At 34.4% G+C, this 15,551-nt stretch overlaps 1 protein-coding gene across 7 annotated transcripts in view; it reads right to left on the bottom strand.

Moving 5' to 3' along the window:
• The window catches only part of CHD6 (chromodomain helicase DNA binding protein 6), a 172,315-nt gene that overhangs the window by 96,479 nt on the left and 60,285 nt on the right, over nt 1-15,551 (bottom strand). For 5 of the 7 annotated variants that reach the window (XM_074292626.1, XM_074292628.1, XM_074292633.1 and 2 more), the window contains exons 3-5: nt 13,203-13,714; nt 12,786-12,933; nt 10,737-10,886 (exon numbers count right to left, since the gene is read on the bottom strand). In XM_074292626.1, the coding sequence (XP_074148727.1) occupies nt 10,737-10,886; nt 12,786-12,933; nt 13,203-13,714 (810 nt within the window). The remainder of the gene's footprint in view (nt 1-10,736; nt 10,887-12,785; nt 12,934-13,202; nt 13,715-15,551) is intronic. The other 2 variants (XM_074292629.1, XM_074292631.1) reach the window with 1 other exon arrangement.

The raw sequence follows: 15,551 nt of genomic DNA, 5'->3' as shown, positions 1-15,551 counted from the left end.
TTGTTGAGGCAATTGGGGGTCCAATGACTTGCCCAGGGTCACAATGTCAGGTAGTATTAAGTATCTGAGGCCAGATTTAAACTAGATCCTCCTGACTTCAGGGCTGTTGCTCTATCCACTGCGCCACTTAGTTGTCTCCCTTCTACTTTCTTAAAAAACAAACAAACAAAAACCCACTGTATTTAAAAAAAAAAAATGTCATATATAAAAAAGGACAAACAAAATTATAGGTAAAACTGCAAATTTCTTTATTACATATAATTTGCTTTTAAAAAAAATTACAGCTCTTCTCAGCAACACAATGATCCAAAACAAGTACCAAAAAAAAAAAAAAAAAAGAGAATGCTATTCATAACTAAACTAAGAAATGATGGACTCTGAATGCATATCAAGGCATATTTTTTTCACTTGCCTTATTCTTTCTTGTGCTTTTCCTCCCCTTTTAAATCTGTTTCTTCTTTTATAACTGTGACTAATATGGAAATGTTTTACATGATAGCACATGTATAAACTATATCAACTGACTACCATCTTTAGAAAAGGGGAGGATAGGAGAAAAATTTGGAACTCAAAATCTTGTAAAAATGAGTGCTAAAATTTTTCTTGACACAACTGGGAAAAAATGCTGTTTTAAAAATATTATAAATTCAATAAATTACTATCAAAAGATTCTTGCCCCTGTGTTTCTTTCTAGGCATTTAAAAATGCTTTAATGACCAAAAAAAGTATTTTATTTTCATTTTGGGGGACAAGGAAGACAGTCAGGGAGGCAATACTATTATTGGCACTATTCTGTCCTTCTTGAATACTAAACCCCTCATAAAGAAAAACAGACTTTGTAAGAAAAAAGCATTGTTAAGCAAAACAAAATCATATATTTGCCATGTTCAAAAAGAAGTCTCATTTTGCACCTGACATCCATTATCTACTCTCAACAACAACCTACTTTTAATTTTCCCATTCTTTCCCCAAAAGCTCTAATTTTATTTATTGCTTATTCTTTCATTTCTTCCAAGTACTCTTGTAGTTTTTTGAAACTATTTTTTTCCTTTGAAGTTACATTTATAGTTACTGTGGAGTTATTCTATCCTTTTCAGTTTACTCTTTGGGCATTTATTGATTTGTTTTTCTTTATAGTGTTACCTTTTGTTTGCTCACATGACAGCTACATTTGAAATGGAATTTTGTGTCACTACCAAACTCTGTCCTCTCCCACACTCTTCGATGGATGGTCAGGCCTGTTTGATCCTAAACTCAATCATGGTGGGGCTTTTGCTAATGGTTTCTACCTCCCACACAAAGTGCTGGCAGGTTTAGTCCAGTTCACTTGCTTGGATTTGGAGTTTTTTTGGTCCTCAGGGGACTCAAGACAGTCTCAGTGTAAAGTGCTATGAACTTCTAGGTCCTGGACAATGATCTTACAACCCTTAGCTCTGTTCCATGATTATAATGCTGTAGGTTTCTGAAGCTTCCTATTCAGAATATTTTGGGTTCACTGTCACTAGCAAGAGTACTGTGGATTTTCCAATATCCAAGATTGACCCAATCTCACCAACAACTTGACCATCAAACTCCCCACAGATCCTAGTGGAGAAAACCCAGGATCCCAAGCCCAAAGCACTACAAATCATTCCCATTGGAGGTTCAGCCTAGCAATTGCTTCTGCAGATGATACAATAATGGCTATTGAAGGAAAATTCTTGTTACCACAGTCCTTGACACTATTAAATAGGTTAAACATTAGGATATGATATGATATGGTAAAAAACAAACAAAAAACACCAAATCATCTTAAGGGCCAGAACTCTGAAATGAGGATTCTTACAAGGTTTTAAGTCAGTGGAATTGATAAATACAATGGTTAACTAATTTAGCCTGGTGCTTAATAGTTCTCTAAATTCAGTATGATTGATTTAATCTTACAACAAATAATGGTTTCCTAGCGGTCCGATTGGTTTATACTCAGTGTAGAGCACATAAGCTGAGACAAACAGCCAAAAGAGGCAAAGACCGATTCATTCCATTATCCACCTTTGTGGTGGCTGGAGGCTGAAGCACAAACCTTTGGACTCAAACTCACTTCATTTCACACCACTGTTGTGGTTTATCCTCCTGCATTTTCTCCACTGAAAGCTAGCTGAGCACCAGGTAAAGAAGACAATAAATAGACTTTTAACAGCTGGCTATTCTTGTGGTGATTACTTTACTGAAAAAAAGGCTGCTCCCAAGACCTCCAGAAAACCCAACCAAGAACATTACAATATCAATGCCAAGTGACATTAAAGAAGCAATACTAATCTTTGCCCTGTTACTGTACCCTAAGGACCATAGGATTTTCCCACCTAATTTGCAGTTGAAATCTTCCATGTGTCTTGTTTTCCCCAATTAGAATATGAGTTTGTTGAGAGCAGGGAATCTTGCTTTTCTACTTTTGTTTCCAGTGCTTAGTACAATAACTGCTTATTAATTTATTTCATCATGAACCCCCACAATGCTGAATGTTTCTCACCTCCCAAAACACTTTCAATATCCAGGCACTTTAGAATTCTTATCCCTTTTGAATCAAGCATTTCAGGTTTTAGATGCTCCTATAGCATTAGTGCTCAGATTTCTAGCAGACTGCTAACTTGTTTGCCTGTCCTCAAATTGACTTCCCTGGCAAAAACATAGTCCATAAACTTTTGGCTAGCTTTTTAAAAAAATAATATTTATTTGTATCTTTTATTCTTGCATTGCTTAAGTTTCCTCCTGCACATCACCAACTTCTTGACAGTCATCTCTTTGTAACATAACGTCTCTTTAAGGTTCCTTTTAAAAGGAGCAGTTAATGATAGAAAAGAACAGAAAATATATTTTTGTGTAAAGGAAGAAGTTTGTATCAATTGTTAAAGGATTTAAGATATTGCTGATGTTACAGATGAACATTATGATGCCTAAAATGAATATAAAAAGAATTTTACTTTAACATAAATTGCTAAAAATGCATATGAAGTAAAATAGCTTTCAGATAGGATTTGAACAGTTTGGAACATAACACAATCTGTACAAAAATAAGGATTGACTTGGAGTTTGCTGTCAACAATGTGGAGTGATGTTATGTTTGTGTGGGAACAGTTGAATGTTATGAGGAAGCAGAAAAAGATCATTATTCATTAAAAATCATAGAGAAATAGGATTGTAAAAAAAGGCAGTCTATGAAGGACACCTGAGGGAGAGACTTTTTCAGAGACTTCAGAACTAAGGCATAAGAAATACCTCAACTAATTTGCGTATGTCACATAAGTGAAGAAAAAGAGAAATAAATGTTTGGACACTGAGATAAATTTAAAAGCTTATTAAGTTTGTAAGTTTAAAAGGGAACTATTGATTTGTTGGGGAAATTTGGGGTGTTGTGATTTTTTAAAGTCAAAAATGAGTGACTAAGAATTAGGAGGAGGGTCTCACAGCAAGTATCAAAACAGAGAAGGCAGTAAAGGAAGGAGAGAGGAACCTTCAGACAAGAAAGCAGGGACTGAAAAGTGGTTCCATGGAACAGAACAACAGTTAAAGAAGGAATGCTTTGATTGATGAATCCTGATTGGCCAGAAAAAAGTGAATTCACAGATCAAGAACTCTAGCACCCAGCCCACCCAGGGTAGGAGAAAGGTGAGTAGCTCTCTGCTGCCACTTCTGTATCCAAAAGAGAATTACAGCTGCTTTGATAGCCTAGTGAGGAGGGAGGGTAAGGGTGTTGCTGTGAGCTCTATTCCAAATGGGTGGTGAAATTTTAAGATAGGGAATGGAAATACCTAGCACTCTGGTGAAGGATGCAGAATGAGAGGTAAAGGAATTCATTATTAAGGGCTTACTATATATAACATCTAAGTGAGTAAGTAAAGCTTGAGCTGCTTTGTAGAGCCCCAAGAAAGCCAGGTTCTTGAGCTCCGCAGTTCTCTGGCTAGAGATTTACTATATATATTAATAGCTAACATTTTCTAACACTTTCTTTAAGGGTAATGATTATTTGAAAGATCTTATAAAAGTTATGTTCAAGTGAAAAAGTATTTCCCCAGATTGAATGGTGAAGATCAACAGTAGTGAGGAGAAAAGTAATTTCATGTGGTACATATGTTTCCCAATGGACAACTAAAACTGGAGTCTAGAACTGAATAATTTGAATTATAAGAGTAGACTTTTCCCTTAAGTATTTATAATCTAGATCACTATAAGTTTGTACCATTACTTGCTATAGCAATTAAGAAAATTGGTGTAAGAGTATAATCTGGATTATCTAAGTATTGCTATATATTACAAATATCATTATACTTTAATATATTAGTATCTATAATATATATATATATAAATATATATATATGTATATATATATACACATAAAACATTTACTGTTAATTAAATGATATTCAAAAGTCTCCATTGGCCAATCAAAAAATACATGGATACAAGGGTGCTAGAGTGGTAAGTAGGAAAGTATATATTTATCCTCAAGAGGATTATAGCTACTCCTAGGACCCTAAGAGAGTTTAAATTTAATTGTGTGCTTATGATCTACCTCTGGGAATTTAGACTTGCTACTATGCAGGAGGGAATAAAACAAATCCAGAAAAAGAAGTGGGGTGTCTTAAGAGGCCTAAACAAGGAGAATGAGTTACTCAAGGTATAGACATTAAAACTCCACTGGATGGGCTCTACTCTACACCATTTAGTAATGTTAAGCATGGGGACAGTAGAATGTGCTAGGTTCCTACTAAGTGCTAAATTGGTACTTAACAATTCTCTAGTTCACACCTTTGGTTCCGGCCTTTAGGGGGAGTTTGCACCTTTGGACTTGGGGGGGAGGAGTTTACATGTTTAAGAGGAGCAAGCTCATTGGTAGAAGTATTTTTCCCACAAGCCCTTGAGTTATCCCACGCCCATTCTCTGGGAGGACAAAAGAGGGCAGCATTGGGTCTGGAGTTAGTCGAGTCTGGGCCAGAGTTGGGATGGCAGCCTGGAGGAGGAGTCTGGATTGGGGAAGACAAGAGCTGGAGGAGATTCAGAGCTCCCAAGAAACCTGCTCACAGAGAAAAGATTTTACAGAAAAGAGATCTCCTCCCAGAGAAGGATTACAATTAAGAGATGACAGAACTTTACAGAGTGAATTTCTTAGAAAGAGAAAAAAAAAAAAAATCTGCAAAAACCTATCAACAAAATGAAGAAAAACATGTTAATATAAACACTCCAAAATTGAGGTTCTCATTTCCTACTTCTGTAAAGAAGTAGTGTATCTTCTTAAATTACTATTTTGCATATGACTTATCTCATGCCACTTTGCAATTTTCACTTTCAATTGTTTTATGTTTGTTGTTGTTTCCATTTAATTATTGCAGTCATTCATTATGCCTATTGTTTTCTGGTATCTGTTTACATCACTCTCCAGCAGCTCATGAAGTTTTCACCATGCTTCATAACAGTCATCAATTTTTGGAATCCAACACTACTCCACTGCATTCATATACCAAAATATATTTAGATATTTTTCCAATTGATGAATATTTACTTTGTTTCCAATTCTTTACTATCACAAAAATATAGTACTATAAATATTTTGATAGAAGGTATTCTTGTTAGTGGCTTCTTTGGGATTTAAGAATGCTGGTGGAAAAATCTCTGGGTCAAAGAAATTTTAGTAATTTTATTTGCTTAATTTCAAATTGCTTTCCAAAACAATTACAGTGATTCACAGCACCAATAATACATTAGTATGCCTGACTTTCTGCAACATCTTAGCCCCTGACCATTCCAATTTTTTGTTATCTTTGTCATTTTGCTGGGTATAAGGTAAAACCTCAAAGTTGTTTTGATTTGTGTTTCTCTCATTATTAGTACTTTGGAGCATCTTTCATATGATCGTTAACAGTTTGTAATTTTTTTGAGAACTATTTTCTGGCTCACCTTTTATGCAGTCCTAGATTAGATAAGAGGGTTTATAAATAACTATTCAATTGATAAGAGTGCCTTTAAAATGATTTCATTGTATTTATGTACATAATTTGGTCTCCTTTAAGACTTTCCATATAACCACACTAACTAGAAGACTACATGTTCTTTCTACTCTAACATGCTGCCAATTGATATTCCTAAAAAACTCCTAAATAAAGGCCAACATTGTCATTCCTGTTTTTGGAATTATTTTAAGACCTGGTTTGCACCAAATTATGTCTCCCTATTCCCTGTTCCTTCCATAACTGCATACTTTTTTCTGCTACTAAAACTGTATGAACTTTTTCCTCCATATGCCTTCCTATAGTAATTTTATGTAGTGCTTACTATAAAATGCCTTGTCATTTCAAATTTTTATTAAGATCCATTTTTTCTTCCCTGAGATACAAATCTTGATTTCTAAATTACTACCCACTTACAACCAAGTTATAGAATGTTTTTCAGCATTTGATTGATATCAAAAGTGACAAACTTAAAAAGGATATATTATATATGGACAGTTTTTCTTTTTGCTATATTCTTTCTAGTATTTTATTTGGTCAGTATTTTTTCATGAGAAATTGTGTTTGGGCTATTATGATGAATACTAGATGCCAAATTAACTCATTCATATCCATGACTTTCACACTAATAATAAAAGAACTCTTCTTCATTAATTGAAATAGTAAAAATATTCATAATCTATATCATTTATTTCATCTTTTTGGCTGTATTGTCTCCAATTGTTTGAAATCTCATACCAGACACATAGCATTTAATTTCCTGAGTATTAACAGATTAAATACTTATACTTTTAATTGGAAAAAGGATGCAAAAAGGCTTAAAGGAATGAGATAACATAAGATACATAGAAACAGCAATATAATGAGGGTGCTCACAAAAGTTAGTATTATGTGAGGTGATTATTCTTTCTTATATTAGTAACCACTAATTGAGATTAAAATTCTCCTTTCTATTTCCTCATTCAGAAATAAACCTATGTAGGTTATACAGCCAGTCTCTAAATGGTGCATATTTGGTTGGGATCCCACTCAATTAGAAAATCTACTAAAGAGAATTCACTAAAAGTGAATCCAGGCCTATTGCATCCTATTCAGGCAAGCTTGGATGGAGGTAGATCCCTTGGTCTAGACTCCTGGAGGCTTGGGGTGATTTGGGTAGAGAGGACTAAGAGTAACACAATCAAAGTCACTGTCCCCAGTCTCTCCACAATGACCACAATGAAAATGCTAAAAATAAAAACAATTCAAAAGTAATATTGCAAAGTAAGAACAAGCTTAATCCCTAAAAAGAAGGATGAGAAGATGCCTCCCCCCCTTTGTTATATTTGTTAGTGTTCTGATCGTCTCTCAGTTGTAATCCTTCTCTGGGAGGAGGTTTCTTTTCTGTATAATCTTTTCCTCTATGAGCAGGTTTCTTGGGAGGCTTCTGGAGCCTCCAGCCAGCCTCTTCTTCTTCCTGAATCCTGGCTCTAATCTCCTCCAGCTCTTGTCCTTCCCCAGTCCAAACTGCTCTCCAGGCTTAATGTTGCCTCTTTTATCCTCCCAGAATATGGGCGTGGGATCATACAAGGGCTTCTGGGAAGAACCACTTCAACCAATGAGCTTGTTCCTCCTAGAATTCCTAAGATATAAACTCCCTTTAAAGGTCCAAACCAAAGGCCTGAGCCAGAGAACTGTCAAGTCAACCTGAGTTCTCACCTTGTAATTGTCCAGACAACCTGAGTTCTCACCTAGTAATCCTAACATCTCCCCCTTTCTTTTGATTTAGAACATAGAATAGTCATGATCTTGAAACATAAATCCATCAATATGGGAGGTATTACACATAATTACATAAATTACATAAGCATATAGTACCACAGTACCATAATACATGTAGTATGTATGTAACAAATAACATGATCAAATAATCATAAATTGAGAATTTATAAATGTCCATAAGTCCATTGTCCATTAGCCTCATCCTGTGTTAGGAAATCCAATGATTCCTGCTGGTTTTAAAGTTATATATTTGTTATATGTGATAAAGAGTAATGAAGAGGGAAAAGGGAGAAAAACTTGACAGTACAAAAAGTATATAAATAAAACTATTTAAATAAAAAAAAAAAAAAACATGTCACAAGAATCTAATGAAAGGGGGAGGATTCTGTGAAGATGGCAGAATAGGTCAGTATTCAAGCTCTCCAGATTTCTTCCACAAACGGAACAAATTTGTGCCTCACAGCAAACACAGACTGGAGAAAAATCAAGAAGGACAGAACAGGGGTCCTCTTGGTACAACCCAAGAAGATCTGAACAAACCCTCAGGCTGGACATTAACCAGTGTGACATGCAAATACCTCTATCCTACCTTTGCAGAAACACCAGTTGGGGAACTCTGGGGCTAGATGGATTTGGCTGAATCCTCAGCACGAAAACTTGCTAGAGGGATCATTCTCCATCCTCCACAATTACACTAATACTTCTCATTTAAGAAACTTAGTAAGTAAACAGGGAAGATGGGGTTCATCTTCAGAAGAGGGCACTAAACTAAAAAAAAAAAAAAAAACCTTCCACCCCAGAGAAATGAATCCCTGCCCAGAGACAATTTATCGAAGAATTCAAAAAAGAATTTAAAAGGCAAATTAGAAATACTGAGGGAAAACTAAAAATATAAAAAATAAAAATCACCCAAATAAAACAAGATTATGAAAAAAAGTTAACCAACTAAAAAAGGAGATATAGAGTCTCAAAAGTGAAAATAATTCTTTGAAAATTAGAATTGGACAAGGGAAAGCCAGTGAAGCTATAAAAGACCAAGAAATAACAAAAAAGAATATAAAGAATAAAAAAATTAGAACAGAATGTGAAACATAAGAAAAACAAGAGATCTAGAGAACAGATCAAGAAGAGAAAATATAATTAGACTACATAACAGCTGTAAGAACCTTGACACAATAATGTAAGAAGTAATCCAAGACAATTGTTATAGAGTGACAGAGCATGAGGAAAAAGTAGAGATAAGAAAAAATCTAGCAATCACCATCTCAAAGAAAAACACATAAAAATTGAAAAACACAAAGGAATATTATTGCCAAATTTCAAAACCCCCAGATCAAAGAGAAAATCTTGCAAGGAACAAGAAAAAAAAAATTCAAATATATTGGAGTTACAATTAGAATTGTACAGGACTTTATCAGCAGTCATAATAAAAGACCACATGTCTTGGAATCATAAGAACTAGGCAATTAAAAGAACTAGGCCTGCAGCCAAAATTATCATATCCAGAAAAATTATTCATAATATTGAATGGAAAAAAAAAAAGACATTCAACAAAATTCCAGCAGGAACCACAAAACCTAAACTTAATAGAAAATTATACATATAAGAGCCAATATCAGAGATCAATTTCAAGGAAATTAACATGGGCAAATGGTTTATAATTTTTTACATGGAAATGTATACCATATGTTTAAGATTGACAACAGCAAATGGGTAGCTCAAAAGAAAGATTGGGGCAGAATTAAGGTAAAATTAGTAATTATATTATATAAATGAAGTATAGAAGAAGCATAGACACAAATATTAGGGGAAAAGGAGGACTCATAGTTCTAAAAAGCCACTCACATTAAGAATGAATTAAATAGGCAATACTACATAACTACCATGAAAGGTATGGCACTTTTCAAAATATATAAATAATGGGCATGGGGAAGCAAATAGTGGGGGAAGAAGACAAGGGAGAGAAGCAGATGTTGGGGGAGGTTTAATAAGAGCAAGAAAAGTTAGGAGTAGAATTAAAGCAAAATGTAAGCAGGGATAGGAAAGATGTATGTGTATGTTTGGGGGTGTGTGTTTATATATCTATAGATGTATACATAAATATATCTTTGCTTAATATAGAAATGATTGGAGAAAGTATGGGGAGGAATGAAAGGGGAAAGACTAAACTAAAAAATGTGTGCAGCAAAGAACAAAAGAAGAACCTACAAGGAAGTTAAAAAAAAAAAGATGGACACTCATGATTATAATTTCTTCTATGATTATATATCCTTTCTTGAACTGATAATTTACTGTTATATATTTTGAATCCTCCTTGATGTTTGGCACATGACAATGTTCTGTTCTGTTCTGTTTTGTTCTATTTTATTTGTTTTTTAATAAAGTAAATTAAAAAAATATATATGTATAAAGATGTCAAATCTGAATGAAGAAATCAGTCTGAATCAGTGATCAATTAAATATAAATGTCACCAGTATCAGAGAGCAAGAGTCTGAGAACACATGAACGAATCTTAAATATATTCAATTCCTATAAAAAACAACAACAAAAGTGTAAAGAAGTTAGATTAAAAAAAGGACAAAAATGTACAATAGGAAGCAACAGGAAAGACAAACAGAGTCAGAAAACCTGGATTTGACTATGGCAGTCACTTAAAGAAACTGAAAAACAGAAACTGAAACTATGTCTAAAACAAAGGGGTTGATTGCTAAAATTCCTTCTGGCTCTAAATCCCAGGATTCTATGACAAAATGACAAAATTTTTATCTTATTTTTCTAAAACAAAAGTCTACCAAATTCCTTTAGATTAAACATGCCAAAATATTCTTTTGGAAGATGATGGATTACTTAATGTTGCAAATATTCCAACAGATACTGGAGTAAATTCAACATAAAAGCAAATAGTAGGTGAAAAATTTTATCTAGAATAATTGTCATGGAAATCTAAAAGTCAAATGCCCTATTTAGTCAGGTCTTATTTCTAGTGATCATACCTCTGCTTGCCAGGCCAAAGTGGAAGCTGAGAGAGCTGAAGTGCGACCAGCTCCTAGAACTGCAATTGTTTCCCCATCATCATCCACCACTTTGAAATCCAGGTCTTCATTATACTTTCTTCTCTTCACCTGTCGTCCTGAGCGCCGTTTCTACAAAACAAACCCATCTAATCAAAGAGGAACTGTTCTTTCTGTCAAAGTCAAATTTCAGGGATCTAAGATCCATAAGATTTAGGAGAGAAGTACCATTTGTTTTTCAGAATGGCACAAAAGAATCCTGTATGTTTTACCAGCATTTATTCAAGTGTGTGTATATTCTTCCTTTGGAAAACTCAACACACAAAAATCACACTTCACAAAGTTGGTGTTTTCACACTTTGTCAATCCTTTTCTATTAAGTATGGAATCTAACTTGAATCAAAAACTACATGCATCTCTATCTGGTTTGTGTGATCTCCAAACTACTACCTAAGCTTTGTTATTTCTACTAGTTACTTCTAAATAAGAGGACTAAATACCAGCCTTCAAGTCAGGAGGCCTCAGACACTTAACACTTTTTAGCTGTGTGACCCTGAGCAAAGTCACTTAACCCCAACCGCCTCAGGGGGGAAAAAAGACAAATAAATGAATGAATGAATAAATAAATAAATAAAAGGACTAAAAAATAATTTTAAGGACTCCCAAAGTCACATCTGAAAACCATTTTCATTACTCTGCCACACTAACTACATCTTTTTTTGATTCATGAAGATTATTAATCTTATGGATCCCAAGCTCCACCAATCTCTATCATTTTCATATGCTCACTATTCTCCTTTCTTCACCTTGCCTTTCCCATTTGCTAACTCTCAATCTTTCTCACATGATAACACAAATTGTGAAACTATAACAAAACATCCATGCACTCCTAGTTTATAAGCAGTGTTTTTATTTTGCATGCCAGAATACTGACTATGCTCAGATGCTGACCTTCTCCTGGCTGTAAATCTATAATTCTATGATTAACACAATTTTGGAGGGTTTGAAAGGTAGAAAAGGTCCCCAAAAAGGCTGGAATTGCATGATCATAGATCATTCATTAAAAACAGAACAGCCCAATTAGATAGCTGGGAGAACTTCAGGAAATTGAGCATTTCCAGGACTTTCAAAAGAAGTTGAAGATTCCATGAATTTTCCATGAACTCCATGAGATTCCATGAAGAGAACAGTTTTTATTATTATTGTTTTTCTCTTCGTATCTCCAGCACCCACTGTAGTACCCTACACATGTAACTAATGAATGTTTGTTGATTCAAAGGGAAAAAAAAGACAACTCAATTTATGAATGGAGGTGGGACTGGGGAAAAGAAGTTCTACTTAAAGCAGTTTTTAGGAATGAGATTTAGGTGGGCTTTAAAAATGGCTTTGCAGACAGTCCCTCTAATTTTTGTCCGCCTGCATTTTGGATTTCCTTCACAGGCTAATTGTAACACTATTTCAAAGTCCGATTCTTTTTGTACAGCAAAACAACTGTTTGGACATGTATACATATATTGTATTTAATTTATACTTTAACATATTTAACATGTATTGGTCAACCTGCCATGGGGGAGGAGGGGAAAAATTAGAACAAAAGGTTTGGCAATTGTCAATGTTGTAAAATTACCCATGCATATATCTGGTAAATAAAAACTATTAAAATATATATATATATTTAAAAAAAAAAAAAAAAAAAAAAAAAAGGCTTTGGTGACCCTGCCAAATTGTCCTGAAATAAGGAGCACATTCATATTTCTAGCCAAACATTTTAAAGTATTCAGATATAAAAATGTCTTATATAAACAGTGATAATATTCAGAACCCTAAAATTCTTAGGACATAACTCCCTCTGAAAAGAATACTGGTCCCCCAAAAATACAATATTCACTATTTTCTGTATCTCTGACCAAGATCCAGGACTCAGATTTATAGAAGTAAACCAGAGGCAGGCATAAATTAGTAATAAAGTGATAATAAGTAAGATCCCATCTGGAAGCTTTCATCCAAAGTGGTTCCCAGTCATATCTATACCTGGCTGTCAGCAGATTCAGTGGATTCTTCTGGGTTCCGATTAGATGGACTCAGTAGGCCCTGATCCAACTCTAGGTTTTCCACAGATGTATCATTTTTCCTCTTTCCTTTCTTCCTTTTTTCTATAGGGGTTGGTCCTTGCTCCTTACTATAAGAAAAAATTAACAGTTAAATTTCTTGACATAATTAATTAAATCTCTCAAGCAGTTTTAAAAACTCTAATATCAAATATGCCCATAGATAATAAGACTACTTTCTCAAGAAGAGCACACAGGCTGGTAAAGGGCTCAGAAAAAAATATGAATTAAAGTCTGGCAAAAACAAAAATTCAAAAAAACAAAAAAATCTAAACCCAGATACCAGAATAGATGTAGATAGAGATAAGGAGTAATGCTCACTAGAAAGAAAGATACTGACCTGGCCTTCTTGGTTTTCATCCTGGATGTAGAATCTGTGCTGCCCTTTTTGTCTTTAGCATCCTTGGAGAGTCTGGGCTCCCTCGGTTTCCTAGCTTTCTTAACAGTCTCCTTTTGTTTCTGCTCCTTCTGCTTTTTAGGCTCTTTGGCCTTTTTAGGTTCTTTTGGTTCTTTAGGTTCTCTCTTCCTCTTTGGTTTCGGTTCTCTATCCTTGACTCCTTTCTCCACAGCTTCTTGTTCACTTGGATCCTTTTTCTTCCGTTTCTTCTTCACCCCCGTGCCTCCACCTCCACTATCCTCCATCCCATTATGGGAAGTCATTTTCCTAGGAAAAAGGTGGTCAGCGTCTTCAGCTGGATAGAGGTCCTTCTGAAGGATACAATGACTGGCCAAATCTGTAATTTTCTCTTCCTGATCAGTGCTGCTAACAAATGAAGACTGAGACTTGTACTCACAAGTGACAGAGGCATCAGACATTGGGGAGCGACTCAGAACTTTTAAATTTGAAAACTGCTGGAAATACAAGAAAAAAAAAAAGATTAAATTTCTTGTTAGTATTCAATACTAAAAGATCTGCTATGTACTCACATACATGTAGAGTTCCCTCTACACACTTCATAAGCGAGAAGTGAAAACCAGCATATACTAAGGATTTATGAGTTCTTATAATATAGATATAAACTTTCATGAGTCATATTCTGGAGAGTTCCTACCATTCTCTTCCACCAAACAGTCTCTGGCACCAATATCAAACACAAAATAGCAAGTATGCTGTCCTAATCTAGTAAGGCATTTCTTAAGACTCTTATCTTAATTTGCTGAGTAAAAAAGAACTAAATGTGGACACAATATCTGGAAGAGGTAAAATGACTAGATTCCATTCAATCTATTTTGTCTTATTCCCTCTCTGAAGTCTACCCTCTCTTTACTTCCTTGTTCAAATATGAAATTCAGAGGCAAACATAGTATAGCATACGATGGCCAAAAATGTGAAACAAGGCAAGCAAAATTAGTTTTACTACTTTAAAGTTATAGCTCATTTCTGACTTGAAAGAGTATTACCTAGCTTCAATAACCTATCAATGAATAAATTTATTAAACTCCTATAATATATGATAGAACTTCCTTCCTCCCTCCCAGAAAAAAAAAAAAAAAAAGTCATTGATCTCAAGAAGCTTAGATTATATTGGGAGGGGGGGGAAGGACACCAATAATACATACATACATACATACATACATACATACATACACACGTATATGTATATACAAAAGAAATATAAAGTAATATGGTGGGGGAGAGGAAATGAGCAGCAAGGAAAACTACATCAAGAAAGATTTCCTTTAAGTAGTGGGGTTTGAACCAAGTACTGAAGGAAACAAAGGGTTCTAAGAAGAATGAGGACTTAATGGTATCAACAAGAAGGTTGTCTAGTAGGAAGACATGGAGACAGGAAAGGCCATATATGAGAAAGCGCAATGTAGTCATTTTGGCTGGATCATGGAAAATAAGAAATAATGTATAAGAGAGCTAGAAGGTAGGTTGGAGGTAAGGAGAAAGGACTTTAAAGGCCAAAAAAGAGATTATATTTGATTTTGTAGCAGATAATTTATCAGGTAGATCACAGTTGTAGTTCAGGAAAATCACTTGAGGCAAAGTATGCAGTACTATATATTGTAATACTACACCACATATGTACTTTTATGGGTCATATTTTTTGGACAAAGAAATAAAGAAGATAGTCTAGGGAAATAAGACACTAAAATTTGAATATAATCTCATCATTTTACCTCTTCCAAAAATTTTATCTACATTCAGTTCTTTTTTTTTATTTCACAAATTAAGATATGAGATAAACTGAAGAGATGGAATATTGAGTTAGGACAACATACCTAGTATTTGGGTTTGGATGGACTGGGAAACACAAAAAACTTGAGGAGAGACCAATTAGGAGTTTACTCAATACACCAGACAAGAAATTATAAGGGCCTGAACAAGGTTTTTGACCATGCAAATAGAAAAAACAGGGATATGAGAAATGATGGGGAAATAGAAATTACAATATTTGCAAATGATTAGATATATAGAGGGAGAGAGAGTATGGAATGGGATCCTACTAGGTTTGAAATCTTAAATAAATGGAAGCATAATAATGTCTTTGATGAAATTGCTAAGTTCAGAAGAAGGGTGGACTTTTTGAGAAAAAAATGAGTTTAGTTTGGGATATTTTGAAATAACTATGGTACACCTAGATTAAAATCAGAACTGGAAACTGGAGTACAGTTTTAATTTATCATTTAATTGTTTTTAGTTATGTCTGACTCTTCATGATTCCATTTTGGGTTTTCTTAG

This window comes from Sminthopsis crassicaudata, chromosome 2 (genome assembly GCF_048593235.1).
Source record: "Sminthopsis crassicaudata isolate SCR6 chromosome 2, ASM4859323v1, whole genome shotgun sequence".
Lineage (NCBI taxonomy): Eukaryota > Metazoa > Chordata > Mammalia > Dasyuromorphia > Dasyuridae > Sminthopsis > Sminthopsis crassicaudata.
The sequence above is the reverse complement of the archived record's forward strand: the minus strand, read 5'-3'. Positions and strand labels throughout refer to the sequence as shown.